This window comes from Phacochoerus africanus, chromosome 9, assembly GCF_016906955.1.
Source record: "Phacochoerus africanus isolate WHEZ1 chromosome 9, ROS_Pafr_v1, whole genome shotgun sequence".
NCBI classification, from domain to species: Eukaryota; Metazoa; Chordata; class Mammalia; order Artiodactyla; family Suidae; genus Phacochoerus; species Phacochoerus africanus.
Window position 1 is genome coordinate 101204164 of NC_062552.1, and position 14558 is coordinate 101218721.

General features: G+C 54.2%; 1 protein-coding gene across 3 annotated transcripts in view; it reads left to right on the top strand.

The window, feature by feature from the left end:
* Positions 1-14337, top strand: part of JDP2 (Jun dimerization protein 2) — a 42618-nt gene extending 28281 nt beyond the window's left edge. For all 3 annotated transcript variants that reach the window (XM_047795335.1, XM_047795336.1, XM_047795334.1), the window contains exons 3-4: positions 4580-4684; positions 13164-14337. In XM_047795335.1, the coding sequence (XP_047651291.1) occupies positions 4580-4684; positions 13164-13349 (291 nt within the window). In that variant the 3' untranslated portion in view covers positions 13350-14337. The remainder of the gene's footprint in view (positions 1-4579; positions 4685-13163) is intronic.
* Positions 14338-14558: the final 221 nt, after the last annotated feature.

Below are 14558 nucleotides of genomic sequence, written 5' to 3' on the forward strand. Positions count from 1 at the left end.
CGGGATAGATTCGGGTGTCTCCATCACAGACCCCGAGGAGACAAGGGCAGCCAGGCCTCTCCAGGGATGGTATCGGGAAGACTAAGATAGTTTCTTTCTGTCTGCTATCTGTCCCTCTGTCTGTCTATACCATCAGACTCTGGCCATGTCCCTGGGTTTCTCCCTCTGTGACTCTGCCTCGTCCCCTCTGTCTCTCTCCACCCCTGTTTGTCTCTCTGGGTGCCTCTGTCTCTTTTCCCTCCATCTCTGTCTTGACCTTTCTCTGTCTGGAGCCCCCTCTATCTCCCTGGGCCTGGACAGGGTGTGGCAAGCCCGATGCCCAGGGCACGACCCTTAAGGAGGCACTGGCCCTCCGGTGCTGACCTTGCCTTAGCACGAGCCCCAGTGTGTGTGCCTCCTTAAATGTGTGCCCTGGGCACCTGGCTTGCTGCACCCTGTCCAGGCCCAGCTTCTCTTTCTGCCATGAGTTCCCCCTTCTTTGTCTGACTCGCTTCTGCAGCCCAGTGTGTTTCTCTCTTGCCACCCGGTCTCATCTCCACACATCAGCAGCCTGATTTTTCTGCTTCTCTGGGTTGAAATTGGCGACTCCATCCTGCCTGCTCCCCAGTCCAGCAGTTCAGTTGCAACTGTCCAGGCGGTGACTACAGCCCAGCTCAGGGTAGTGGCTCACACCTCGTCAGAGCCTCTGTGACCAGGGCCTCGGGAACAGCTTCTCTGAGGGGGAGGGGCTGCTCAACCTGAGGGCCTCCTTGGCTGTGGACCCCCAAGTCTGTCCCCCAGAGTGGCGTAGGGCCCCCTCACTGCCAGAACGCAGTCAGCCTTGTTGCCGGTCTCCCTGGGAACTGGGGAGACGCAGAGCCAGAACCTAGCTTGAGAAACCAGAATGGTGTGCTTGTCCCACCCGCCTGCCCCCATCTCCTGGTTTTTAAATGTCTTGAGGCTCAAGCTGCCTCCTCCTCAAACATGCTGGATCTTCCAGCTGTATCTGCAGAAAAAAGCATCATCTCCCATGTGGGGTTCCGGTTTTAGATGTTGGAGCTGTGCGCCGTGAAAACACTCCTGTCTCTCACCCACGCGGGACCAAATGCTTTAGAGAATCGGGGGAACATCAGGGAGGAGGCAGCAGCCTTGACTTGGGATGAAAGAGGCCTGGAGGGGCTGGGGGCAGCCTCCCCCGGCTCCAGTCAGAGGGCAGGCCATGAAGACCCCCACAAGAGGAGCCGGGGTTCGCCCCGGGGGGGACTGCAGAAGCCAAGGGCCCTGCCCAACTCCCGTCTTAATTCCAGCAAGACCTCAGCATCTGTTTTTGGTGTGTCCTCTGGGAGGCTCTTAACCAGCAGCAGAGGGATTTGGGGGAGATGCAACATAGTTTCAAGGTGAAAGTGTAGCAGGGGGGCTTTGGGGCCACTTCTTGTCTTATTGGGAGATGTGAGCCCAGGCAGGACACAGGGCTGGAAAGGCCCAGGATGGACTTAAAGCCAGACTTTCAGGGTCTGCTTGGGACCTGTGCAGACCTGCCACAGCCATCAGCAGACTGCACCCTGTATCTTGACTCTATCTTGGGCCCTTGTGCTTCTGCTAAAGGCAGCACCCAGTCCCCAAGCTTTGCTGGCCTTCTGCAAACAGAGCTTTCCCTGGCCAAGAAAGCTCCTTATAAGCACTGGAGAAAAGGTTAGGCAGATGCAAATACAGGCAGTAAATTCCATTTAGAAGTGTAGAATCCAAGCCTGTAAGCATCGTTCTCTTGACTCTTTTATTCTGTTCATTCATTTGATTGACATTGGCTGCGCCCCTCCTAAGTGTCCTGATCTATGCCAGGTACTGGCGATGCCCAGGTCCCCCATCCTCCAGATTAACGGGGAAGGCAGCTTCCCTCATAAGCAGAGACTAAGGATGGGGCGTGATAGAGACTCTTACACTGGGGAACTCCAAGTGCTGTAGCAGCACAGCAAAAGCAGTTCATTCTATCTGGGGAGTCAAAGGGGCTTCCTGGAGGAGGTGACGTTTGCTCTTGAAGGTCAGAGGAGTTTATAAGTGGGGAAAGAGGGTCATTGCAGGAGGGCTTGGCTGGCTTTGAGAAGGGTGAGACTTTGAAGTAGAGGGTGATGGCAGGAGGGCACTGACATGGCTGCAGAGGGGTGAGGGCTGGGACAGCCCTCACTTGGCTGTCACACTGGCCCGGTTGATCTCTCAAACTTCCAGGACTGAACCGCTTGCATCTGCTGCTAGAGTAGCTTCTGTGGGCCCCAACTTTATTTTTCTTTCTTTTTTTTTTTTGGTCTTTTCAGGGCCTCACCCGCAGCATATGGAAATTCCCAGGCTAGGGGTTGAATCAGAGCTGTAGCCGCCAGTCTACACCACAGCCACCGCAACGCAGGATCCGAGCCACGTCTGCTATCTACACTAGAGCTCACGGCAACACTGTATCCTCAACCCACTGAACAAGGCCAGGGATGGAACCTACTGTGTCCTCATGGATGCTAGTCAGATTCATTTCCGCTGAGCCACGACGGGAGCTCCGGTCCCCAACTTTTTGTAGGATGAGGCCCTGCCCAGGAGCAGGGTGGGGAGCTGGGTCTCGGAGGACAGAGGTTGTGTCTCCCAGGAATCAGTGGCTCTGCCAGAAGCGCGGGCTTGCTACAGGGAGGGGCCTGAGGCCCTATGAGCCCGGCAGGGCCCAGGTTGCACACATCACCTTGGCAGTTTGTGGGCAAACCCTCTGGGCCGAGGGGAGATTGCACTGCCAGCCGCTTCCTCCAGTTCCTTCCCTCTGCCTGTCGTCACTGTTACCTCGGCCTTGTTGGGGGTGAGGTAGAGGTTGGGCGGAATCAACTTTGTCCGGGTTTCTATTTCCCCAGATGCGGTCAGCCAGAGGAGCTGTCACTTCTGGTTCTGTTTCAAAGGAGGCCAAGGGGCTGGGAGGTGCTTGGGTGCGGCCGTGTTGACAAGGCGCCTCGCCAGCCAGCCTCCCAGGCAGGGTGGGAGGGGGTCAGGGAGACGCTCTGGGTGGTGGAGGAGAGGAAGGGGCGGCCCTGCCAGGGCCTGGGCCGAGGGCCGTAGGGGCTGGTCTCCGGCCCAGGCCCTGGGTCCTGAGCTCCCGGAGCATGCCGGGAGTGCAGGCAGAGAGGCTGTTTACTTTCCTGGCCTGAAGCCCTTTCGGCTGAGACCTTGTTCCAGGCCTCGGGCTGCCAGCAGCACCCCCACGGGCTCCAGAAGTGAGAGAGTTGGCAAGCCCAGGGCAACCCAACGGCTTCTCCAGCGGCCTCGGACTCCAGGCCGTTGCAGCCCGGCTGGTCCTGTGTGTCCTCCAGATTGTCCTGGTGGGAGATGGACAGTAAAAGACACCACCTCCAAGTGATCTTGATGGACAGGGGCCATGTGGGCCAGGGGTTGAGGACAGGAGAGCTGAAGTCAGGGTAATCTGCGTTGGAATCCTGACGTCACTGTTTCCTAGCTGTAGGGAGAGCCTTGGACAAACCAAGCTGTTGAGCCTCAGTCTCACCATCTGTAAAATGGGGGCAGTCATAGTACCTTTCTCATCAGGCTTTGATAGTGAGGATTGCATGGCCTGTGTTGAAAGCATTTAGCAAATAGGCAACAAAAGGGCAGCTCTGGTTGTTATTATTGATGAAACCATGGTAGGTGCAACTTCGGAAGTCTGTGTTGGTGGGCTTCCTCCTCCCCACACAATGGGCCCTGTTTCATGCTTGGTGAATTTCCTGGCCTGTCTGGGGCAGAAGCAAGCCCAGAGGCTCCAGAGGCCCCTCTGCCTATATCCCAAGCAGGGAACTTTGGCGAGCCCCTGGGATCCTGGGCTGCAAGTGGGTCTCCTGGGGGAAAAACCTGCAGGAGTTCCCTTGTGGCTCAGCAGGTTAAACATCTGACTGGTATCCATGAGGATGCGAGTTCAGATCCCTGGCCTCATTCAGTGCGTCAAGGATCTGGCGTTGCTGTGGCTGTGGCGTAGGCTGGGAGCTTTGACTCTGATTCGACCCCTAGCCTGGGACCCTCCATATGCCACAGGTGCAGCCATAAAAAGTAAAAACAAACAAACAAACAAAAAAACATGCAGAGGCCAAGAGAAGGAGGAAGCCCAGGTGAGGGGTGGGGGAAGACTATCCCATCACCAGGAGATAGACCTGAGGGAAGACTCAGGCGCTTCAGGGAGGGAAAGTGGGTGGAGGCAGAAGGCGAAAGCAACACTCCTGCCCCAGGTGTTTCGAAAGGAAGTGCCTGGGAGCTGCTGGCCTGGAAAATAGTGCCCAGAGGGTGGGGCTGGGCAAGGGAACAGACCACCACCGCCCTGTTGGGTGTCACCTCTGGGTGAGGAGATTGCCAGGCTCTGGGCCTCCTGAACTCTGGCAGAACCCAGGAGGCCTTGCCCTCCTGGGGCACTGGCTCCTCCCAGGGACGCACCTGCTCCCGGAGCCTCGCTGGGCTGGCTGGGAATCAGGGCCCCCCGCCCGCCCAGAGGCCGGCCGTTGGCAGGGTGGCTGGCTCCCTGGGGCTGTCGGTTAGGTTGTCCCTGTCCTCAGACACCAGGCCTCAGTGTCTCATCAGTGGCTCTTTGCCCTCGCAGCTAGACGAGGAAGAGGAGCGGAGGAAAAGGCGTCGGGAGAAGAACAAAGTCGCGGCGGCCCGATGCCGGAACAAGAAGAAGGAGCGGACGGAGTTTCTGCAGCGGGTGAGCCAGGCAGCGGCCAGGGTGGGGTGTTGGCCTTTGTTCTTTGGCAGCTTGTGTGCTCCTGGCCTGGGAGACACCCTCAAATGCCTGCCTGCAGACACAGTGTGGACTCGCTGGCATCCGCCCAGGTGGCCTTGACCCCTCTGCTCCTCCCTGCCTCCTATCCAATGCCCCCTCCCTAAACCCAGATGACCAGGGGGCAGCCCAGATCCCTGGAAGGCCAGAGACAGTGGGTAGAGCCAAGGTCCCTGCCTCTAACTGAGGTTAGACCCTTGTGTTGACTGACCCAGATGCCTGGAACTGGTACCACCCATGCTGGTGCACCGAGAGCTTCCGGAGTTGTCTGGCACGGGTGCAAATGAAGTAGGTGATGGCTCCATGCACGTGGGCCATGGATGCCGGGGCCAAGTGGAGACAAGCTCCTCCCTCACGTGCAGGAGGCTGTTCCCGCCCTACCTCCCCACTACCTGGCCTCAGCCCCACTGAAGATGACCCTGAGCTCTTGGCTGCTGCCCCTGGGACCAGAGGTTGCTCTGATTCCAAAGGCCACTGGAGGGGGCCTTGTGGTCTTCAGAGCACGTCCCTGCCCTTTCATTTGGAATGTGCCAGACAGGCGTGTGCTCTTTCTCTTAGGCCTCCCCTGCTCCTCCAGACATGGTCGATGGCTGGGAGGGAATGTGACCGGAAAGCCAATGCGTCCAAGCCGGTGGTCCCCGGCCTCCCCAGCCTTACTCTCTTGTTCATTTCTCCATCACAACAGTAACAATATAGTATAATAACCTCACGGGCTGGGCTCCCTTCTACGGTCTGCAACAGTTAACAGTAGTTGCTCACATTTGTAAAGTTGGGCCCTGTGCGAAGTAAAGTATGTTATCTCATTTTATTGTTACAACAACCGTATGGGTAGGTGCCTCCCTTATTCTTGGACTGCAGACTGGGATGCTAAGGAAGGCACAGGGAGTTAAGTAACCTGCCCAGGTCCCTCAGCCACCAAGTGGTAGCACTGAGATTCAGCCTGAGGCCAATTTCAAAGCGTCCACCCGCAACGCTCTCCTCTGCTGGCTCTTCATTCATTCACTCATGGGTTCGTGCATTCCTTGGTCCACTCTTTCGCTCGTTGGTGGGTTTGTAGACAGGTCATTTGAAGCCCATACTGAGTGCCCAGCCCTGTGCCAGTCGTGGTCCGTCCTATGGGAGCTGGAGAGCCAAGGCTGGGTTGGCCTGGGTGTTCCCTGACCCTGGGGAATCGAGGGCTCTCTTCCCATGCTTGCAACAAGACGGAGCAAATGTGAGGTCATGGGTGTCCACATGGTGGGAGCGTGCGTACACTTCCAGGCTGTGAGCATCTAGGGCAGGGAAGTGGTCAGTACAGGCAAGATGAGACTCCTGGGTCTCGGGACCCCCTTGGAGGAGATGGTGGACCAACACCAGGCAGGAAGTTTTCAAGAAATTTCTTAGACACGGGTCTCACATAGGCCTTTAAGATGGATGGAGTGTCACATACCTCATTTCCAGCCCTTGAGTGCCTGTGGAGCTGGGTGAGGCACGGCAGGGAACAGAGAAGTCTCACATCCCATCCCTGCCTTCCAGGGCCGGTCAGCCAGCCAGCAGGCAAGCTGTGCCAAGTGGACGCACACCAGCAACACTAGGGCAGTGACTGCTCCAAATGAACGGGGCTGGTCTCCGCACCTTCTAGCAACGCTGGCTGAGCACCTAAGGTGCGCCAGGCATCTCACATATCTCGTTTAATCTCCCCGCATTCCACGGAGCTAGACACTGATGATCCGCGTTTTAGCGGAGAGCTCGGGTCACCTGCCCAAGGTCACACTGCAAGCGTGCAGTGGAGCCGGAATTCATCCATCCATTCTCTGCCCCGACCGTCCACAGTGTGGAGTGCGTGCCCGCCGCGCGGTGTGCCCGCAGGCGATGTCGCCCCAGGGCAGCAGGCAGAAAACGGAACGGGAGCTGTGCTGAGCGTTAGGTTGGGCAAGCCTGGCAGGCTGTGAGAACAGACAATCCAGGTCTAGGCTGTGGAAAGACTGCTGATTGAGACATAAAACCGGAGTAGGAGCCCATGTGGGGAAGGACAGGGCCGGAGGAGTTGCCATGAACAACAGAAGCAAAGGCCAGAGGTGTGGTTTAAGGATGCGGTGAGAGAATCAAAGAGACCGCCAGTGTGACTGGAGTTCTGAGTCCAAGGAGAGAATGGGGCTCCGGGTCCTTCATGTATCAGGAGATCCCAGCGCTGGGTTTTCTGGGGCCATCCTGACTGATGACTGTTTTCCATCCCAGCTGATGCCTGTTTTCCTGGCCTAATAATAATAGCAATAATAATTATTATTATTATTGTCTTTTGTCTTTTTTAGGGCCACACCCAAGGCATATGAAGTTCCCGGGCTAGGGGTCGAATCAAAGCTCTTGCTGCCAGCCTACACCACAGCCACAGCAACACCAGAGCCACAGCAACACCAGATCCGAGCTGTGTCTGTGACCTGCACCACAGCTCATGGCAACACTGAATCCTTAACCCACTGAGCAAGGCCAGGGATCAAACCCGCAACCTCATGGTTCCTAGTAGGATTTGTTCCCATTGCGCCACAATGGGACTTCCCTGGCCTAATTATAAATGGCACCTTCTTTTTCTCTCCCTGTTAGGATGATGACGTGTGTGGGCATGCGGACCCACGGGAAGGTTTGGGGAGGAGAGACCCACCCCTAACAGGTCACTGTGGCTGCAGCTGGAGCACAGGTTGGGGAGCCGAGAATCAAGTGGGAAGATGGGTTACGTGACTGTGGTGTTGTCCTAGTGAGAGAGGAAAGCTCTGTGGACCAAGAGAAGTATATGGCCTCGGGGCCTAGGAGGAAGGTTTGAGCAGGTCACATACCCCCCCTCCAAGTTCCCCTGCTTCCCTTTGGCCTTGGAAACAGAGGCTGGATGTGGACAGTCAGTGCCCAAGGATATGGGAGATTCTCTGGTCATTTATGTTGGAGCAGGTCAAATATTTACAGGGATATGTGTGTGTCTGAGTGTGTGCATGAGGGTGCACACACACATATACACACACGTATACCTGCGTGTATACATAATGCAAAAAGTCACTTTTCCATCCTTGACCTTTGGGTTTTTTTGTTTTTGTTTTTGTTTTTGTTTTGTCTTTTCTAGGGCTGCTCCCACGGCATGTGGAGGTTCCCAGGCCAGGAGTCTAATTGGAGCTGTAGCCACCAGCCTACACCAGAGCCACGGCAACGCGGGATCCGAGGCACGCCTGCGACCTACACCCCAGCTCACGGCAACGCCGGATCCTTAACCCATTGAGCAAAGCCAGGGATCAAACCCGCAACCTCATGGTTCCTAGTCGGATTCGTTAGCTACTGAGCCACGACCGGAACTCCATCCTTGACCTTTGGACACTCAGATCCAGCCTGGGAGGTTCCTGTAGCATCTCAGAGTTCACCTGGCTGGATCTGAAGGAAGCAAGAGGCAGGCCTGTGGATGGGTCAGAGCCACACCCTGCAGGCCCTGGGGCCACCTCAGTATGGCTGCTGTCTGCACTCAGGAGCAGTGGCCCCAGGCTCCTCCTACTGTACCACCAGCCTCTGTGTGTGGGTAGCAGCAACATGCTGCCATGGTGCCCCTCTCTCTTCACAGCAATTCTCTCCTTGCCGGTCACAGAGACTCTGGAGGAGGCAAGGCAGCCCCCTTCCACTGATGAGGATTCTGAGACCTGGAGGGGTTAAAGTTTGCTCCAGGTTAAACTTTGCTCGTGGTGGCTGGGTCAGGACGAGAACCCAGAGCTTCCTCTGCTGCCCAGCATGCTACTCAGGTTGCCCAGGTTCAGGGAACTGGGAATCTTGTTCACAGAAGCATAGCTGGCAAGTGGCAGAGTCAAGAGTTTCATTCAGACAGGGCTTTTGGGCTCGGAAGGCGACACCAAGTTTTTAAATTTTTCTTTTTTTAACGATTTTTATTTTTTCCATTATAGTTGATTTTAATTTTTTTTTCTCATAGAAAGAGTTGGAAAGTAGAACTCTATTTTAAGTGCATTAGGGTAACTTTTAAAAATAACAGAGCCAGAGGAGTTCCCTGGTGGCTCAGTGGGTTAAGAAGCCAGCACTGTGCCTGCTGCAGCTCAGGTCACTGCTATGGTGAAGGTCGTTCCTTGGCCTGGGACCTTCCAGATATTATTGGTGTGGCCCCAGAAATGAAAAAAATAAAGTAATACAGTCAGAGAATCTTAACGTTCAGAGTCTCCTGGACCAATCATTATATTTTCTCAGCGAAAACTGAGGCCCAGAGAAAGAAAGTGACTTGGCCAAGGGTACACGGCCAGGACCCCCAGCCTCTCACCCTGAGTTTTTTCTGCTGCTTTGCTGACTACCATGGAGGAGACAGAACCTTCACTTAATTCATTCTGAAACAACATATGGTTTCATTTTCTCTAGGGCAATAAGTAGCTACTAGAGGCAAAATGATAAAAATGCAAGCAGACTCATTTTTTTGTCTTTCTTTTTCTTTTGTTTTTTTTAGGGACACGCCTAGAGCATATGGAAGTTCCCAGGCTAGGGGTCGAATAGGAGCTGTAGCTGCCAGCTACAGCCACAGCCACAGCCACAGCCACTCAGGACCTGAGCTGTGTCTGTGACCACAGCTCATGGCAACACCCGATCCTTAACCTACTGAGCAAGGCCAGGGGTCGAACTTGTGTCCTCATGGATTCTAGTCAGATTCATTTCCGCTGAGCCATGATGGGAACTCCTCATTCACTTCATAATTAAGGTGTGAAGATCCTAGCCTGCGGTCCTGAATTAATTAGGAAAATAGGTCAGATAATTGCTGTTCTAAAACCACAAACCACTTCTTACAATTTTTTTTTTTTTTTTTAAGATTCCCCTCCCCGCCCAGGAGTTCCCGTTGTGGCACATCAGAAACAAATCAGATTAGTATCCATGAGGATTCGGGTTTGATCCCTGGCCTCGCTCAGTGGGTCGGGGATTCAGCATTGCTGTGAGCTGTGGTGTAGGTCACAGAAGCGTCTCAGATCTTGAGTTGCTGTGGCTGTGTCTGTGGCCAGCAGCTGTAGCTCCGATTTTGACCCCTAGCCTGGGAACTTCCATATGCTGCAGGTGTGGCCCTAAAAAAAAGCAAAGAAAAAAAGGGGAGTTCCTGCTGTGGCTCAGTGGATTAAGAATCTGACTAGTATCCAGGAGAAATTGAGTGCAGTCCCTGGCCTTGCTCAGTGGCTAGGGATCCAGTGTTGCCGTGAGATGTGGTGCGGACACGGCTTGGATCCCGAGTTGCTGTGGCTGTGGTGTAGGTCTGGGAACTTCCATATACTGTGGGTGCGGCCCTAAAAAACAAAAAACAAACAAACAAAAAAGATTCCGCTGCACTCAACTTATACCTACACAGTAAATAGCTATGTAGCACCAACCAATAAAACAAAAGAAAAGAAACCAAAAAAGCAGTTGGTTACAGCCTTACAGCCAGACTGTCAGAGTTCAGGACATTCCATGAGGAACTCAAACATTTTTTTCTTTTTACCACTGCACCTGCAGCTTTGCATCTGTGAACTATGCTGCAGCTTGTGGCAATGCCAGCTCCTTAACCCACTGAGCAAGGCCAAGAATTGAACCTGCCACCTCATGGGCACTATGTCAGGTTCTTAACCCACTGAGCCACAGCAGGATCACCTGTATGTGTTCATTTGGCATGCTGTTTTTCAGATAAATGCTTGGGAAGCAGGTGACCCCACACCCACTTGGTCTTTTTGTGTGATACAGATATTCACGTGGAAGGTGGGTTTGACCTGCAGTCTTTTCAAGAATGAGGATCTGTGTGCAGGGCAGCCAGATGCTGCCTGGCAGACCCTGCCCCTTGCGTTTCCTGCTCTGACTACCACTCACTGTTCAACCCAACTCGACCCTCGCGCTCCCCCCAGAACGGCCCCCACCTCTCCCTTGCTCGGACCCTCCCCAAGGCTCAGGACAGCTCTCTTCTCGACCTCCCATATTCCAAATTCAGGCAGTTTCAAGACTTGCCAAGTTTTCTCCTCCTCTCTCCTCCTCTTCATCCTTTTTCTCTTGCTCATAGCTTAAAGAAAAATGTCCTGAAGCTTCCCCAAGCCTTCCGTTTACGAAGTGCTTTTCCCACATGAAGTCATTTAATCCCTACCATCATCATCTTTTTACAGAGGAGATAATAGGCTCAGAGAAGTGAAGAAACTTGCTCTAGACTCTATTTCTAACCCCCACCAGCTCTTCCGGGTCTAGCTCCCAACCCGCCTTCCCAGATGTGTACCCTACAGTGTCCTGAAGTGACCTATGGTTCCCGTGGAGGACTTTTATCTCCTAAACACATCTCAAGTTTCCCATGTCTATGTCCTCTTGAGATGCCCCCCACACTCACTTTCTCTCCTTAACCAGAATCAACACACTTTTCAAAAGCAAGGTCAGCCCTGGCCACGTCACCTACTCTCTCAAGGTCTTTTGGACCCTGGATGGCTGATGGGCACCTGATAAGCTCTGCCCTGCTGTATGGACCCTTCTTCGCCTTAGAGTGGAAGCTGCACGAGACCTGTGTTGGTTCATGGGCCTTTGGACCCTCTAAAGCATTCCCTGTACACAGCAGGTCCTCTGCAAACACTCCTGGGGGAGGGGGGTATTGAACTGAGACTCCCGGAGGCAGAGGCTCAGAGGACTTGAACTTGGAGCTGAAACCTTGGCTGGGGAGAACTGGGTGGTCAGAGATGTTCCCAAGGTCACCAGCTTGTAGACCCAGTGAGCAGGCAGCTAAGATTAGCACCAACCTGCCCAGACTGATGGGTCACAAACTCGTGGTTTCACACGGGGTCTCTCCTGACCCTCAGAGACGCACTTCTCCCAGAATTTCAAGAACAGTGGCCCAGGCCAGCCTCCCTGGCTTGCCCCGTCCTGCTGAACCCTGAGCTGCCATGGCTGGCTTTTAATATTTTCCCCCTGAGCACTTTTTCCTTTTCTGAGGCTGTTCTCCCTCCGTGTCTGGTCACGAGGACTGCACGTCTCAGCAATTCCGAGTTCCCCAGGCACTCCCGCAGAGATGAGCACAAGGAAGAAGTCAGTCAGACAGCAGCCCTGGAGCCTGCCTGAGCCTCCCCCCCGGCCCAGGGCCCCGAGACCCAAGGGAGGCCGCCAGGCCAAGTGGTACCTCACAGTCCATTGCAAGCACAGCCCGTTCTTTATCTGACGCAGGTGGCCCAGCCTTGGCCCCTAGACAGTTCTTGCCGCGCAGTCCTGAGCATGAAAGAATGTTTAGAACTTCCCTGAACCCTACCCGCTGGATGCCAGGGGCACCCACTTCCCAGTCGTGATAGCCAGATGTCGCCAGACATTGTCGAATGTCTCCCGGGAGGCGAAATCACTTCTGGTTCAGAAACACTGGTCTCAACTGTGCTGGCCCTTGAGTAAATTCCAACCCTCAAACCGGTTCTAAGGTTTTAGGTAGAGTCCAAGAAAATTACTCAGGGGCTTCTGTATTTTACTGTGTAGACCCCCCGAGCCTTGAACTGGTAGGCCCCCCCACCATTCCATATCATGCACCTGTAAATCCCCCAAATCAAGTCACATTCCTTCCTTTCCCTGGAGCTTCCCCAACCAAGCTGGAAGGTCTCTGGAAATCTCACCTGAGGCCTATTTAAAACTTCACCAATGTTCCCTCTCACCCTACCTCACTTAGAGCTCTGTCATGCTCTCAAAAAAAAAAAAAAAAAAATCGGGACCAAAAAACCCCCCAGAAAACCCCTTTTGGATCCAGAAGGATGACTATTGATTGCCTCCCAAAGGGCAAACCTTCTAGATAACAGCCGATAAGGAAGAAGCTGTTCAAATAATTGCAGACTAGGAACCAGGAAGCACGTGTCTCAGGAGGAATTATATGACTGTACTGGACTCATGGATTCCACATTCCAGAATGTCCTTATTGTACATTTATCAACATAAAGCACTTTGCCATTGCACTGTCATTGTGGGCCAACTCTAACCCCTCTGTGGACCCTCTGTGCATCTGTTCTGGATCCACTTGGCCTCCATTCTTCTCCTACCCTTTGTTTCTTGTGCAAAGGCCCTGAGGCAGGGCAGTGTCTGGGATATTTGAGCAGCAGCAAGGAAGCCACTGTGGCTGGAGTGGAGGAAGAGAGGTGAGATATGAGCCAGACTGGCCCCAGGGTATAACCTGGGTTCAGCGTACTAGCAGGACAGGCCAACCTCACAGGAGTGATGGGCAAGGCCTAAAGAAAGCCAGTTACCCCCGGGGGGGCGGGGGGGGGGGGGAGAGAGGGGAATGGGGCTACTAGCAGATTCTGTGCTTCCTTCAGTGGGAATCTAGCAGGCAGAAACCAGGCAGATGCTGGCCCGGAGTGCCCTGTGCCTACTCAGAAGGAGAGCCTCTACCCGGAGCTGGTCCCCAGAGAGAGCTTAAAAACCACGTCTCTGTTTTTGCACTCAGGAGTCTGAGCGGCTGGAACTCATGAATGCGGAGTTGAAGACCCAGATCGAGGAGCTCAAGCAGGAGCGGCAGCAGCTCATCCTGATGCTGAACCGGCATCGCCCCACCTGTATCGTTCGGACGGACAGCGTCAAGACGCCCGAGTCGGAAGGCAACCCGCTACTTGAGCAGCTAGAGAAGAAGTGACCCTGGGCTGGGAGGAGGAGGAAGAGGAGGACCAGGAAGAGGAGGAGGAGATGGCAAGAGGGAGGAGGACGAGGGCACCCGAGGGCCCTGCCTTGGTGCGTGAAAAACTTTACAATGAGGCTCAGCACAGCCAGTAATCGGCCGGGCTTTTTTTCTTTCTTTTTTTTTTTTTTTTTTTTTTTTTTTTGTGAAACTCAGATCAGCCACACAAGGGGAAGAGCAGGCTGACGAAACCCAGAAGGACCAAGCGCTGAGACCAAAGTAGACTCGCGGGTGGGGCTGTCCTGCTGGGGCCCAGCTCAAAAGAGGTGGGACCGAGGCACCTGGGCCGAAGAGATGCCCACCTAGGCAGCCTTGGGCACTTCTCCGGCCTCTGCGCCAGGGCACCCACCCCAGGGACCTCCAAGCAGCCAGGAAAAGCCATGAGTTGCAACCAAAATGCCGTCGAGGATGGAACCAAGTGACACTGCCATCTGGCTGCCCCAGCCCTGACCCCTGACCCTGATGCGAGGCCAGAGAGGGCCGAGATGCAGGGCCCAGCACGGCCCGGCCTGGAGCGGCAGCCGGGGTGCACCCTCGCTGGCCCTGCTGGAGTTTGCTGTGGGCACGAGGCGCGGGCGCCCTTCCAAAGCACATACTCACTGAATGTTTACAGACTGGCTGTCCTGGCAGGGCTTTCAACTGCACATGTTTTTTATACTTTCTTTCTTTTTTTTTTTTTAATATTTTTTACAAAAAAAAAGATTTTATACAAGCAATATATATATGGATTTCTATAATCACTCGATGTGATACAGTATAAATATGCTATGGTTTGTTTGTTACGAACAGATATCCAGCAGTTATGGCAGTTGTGTGTAACTCCTAAGTACTGTAGACTCTGGGTGTTGGGGTGGCCGGGGCGGGAGTGGGGTGCATTTCCATCCTGGTAAACCCTCCATAGTACTCAGTCCTGTATCGCTCAGTAAACCTTACTCTTACCTACCCAGCCGCCTCTTGTGGTGTCTGCCTAAGGAACGGGGGCCAAGGCACTCTTGGTGGGCCTCCTGGGGTGCGGTGTCAGAGGATGTTTGCACCATGGGCTGTGGGCCCTTGGCTTTCACAACTGCCCTCCCAGGTAAGTATTTATATGCCCATTTTATCGATGAGGAAGTCGAGGCTCAGAGATGTTAAAGAAATCTGCAATACTTTGTTTATTCACTCAACGAC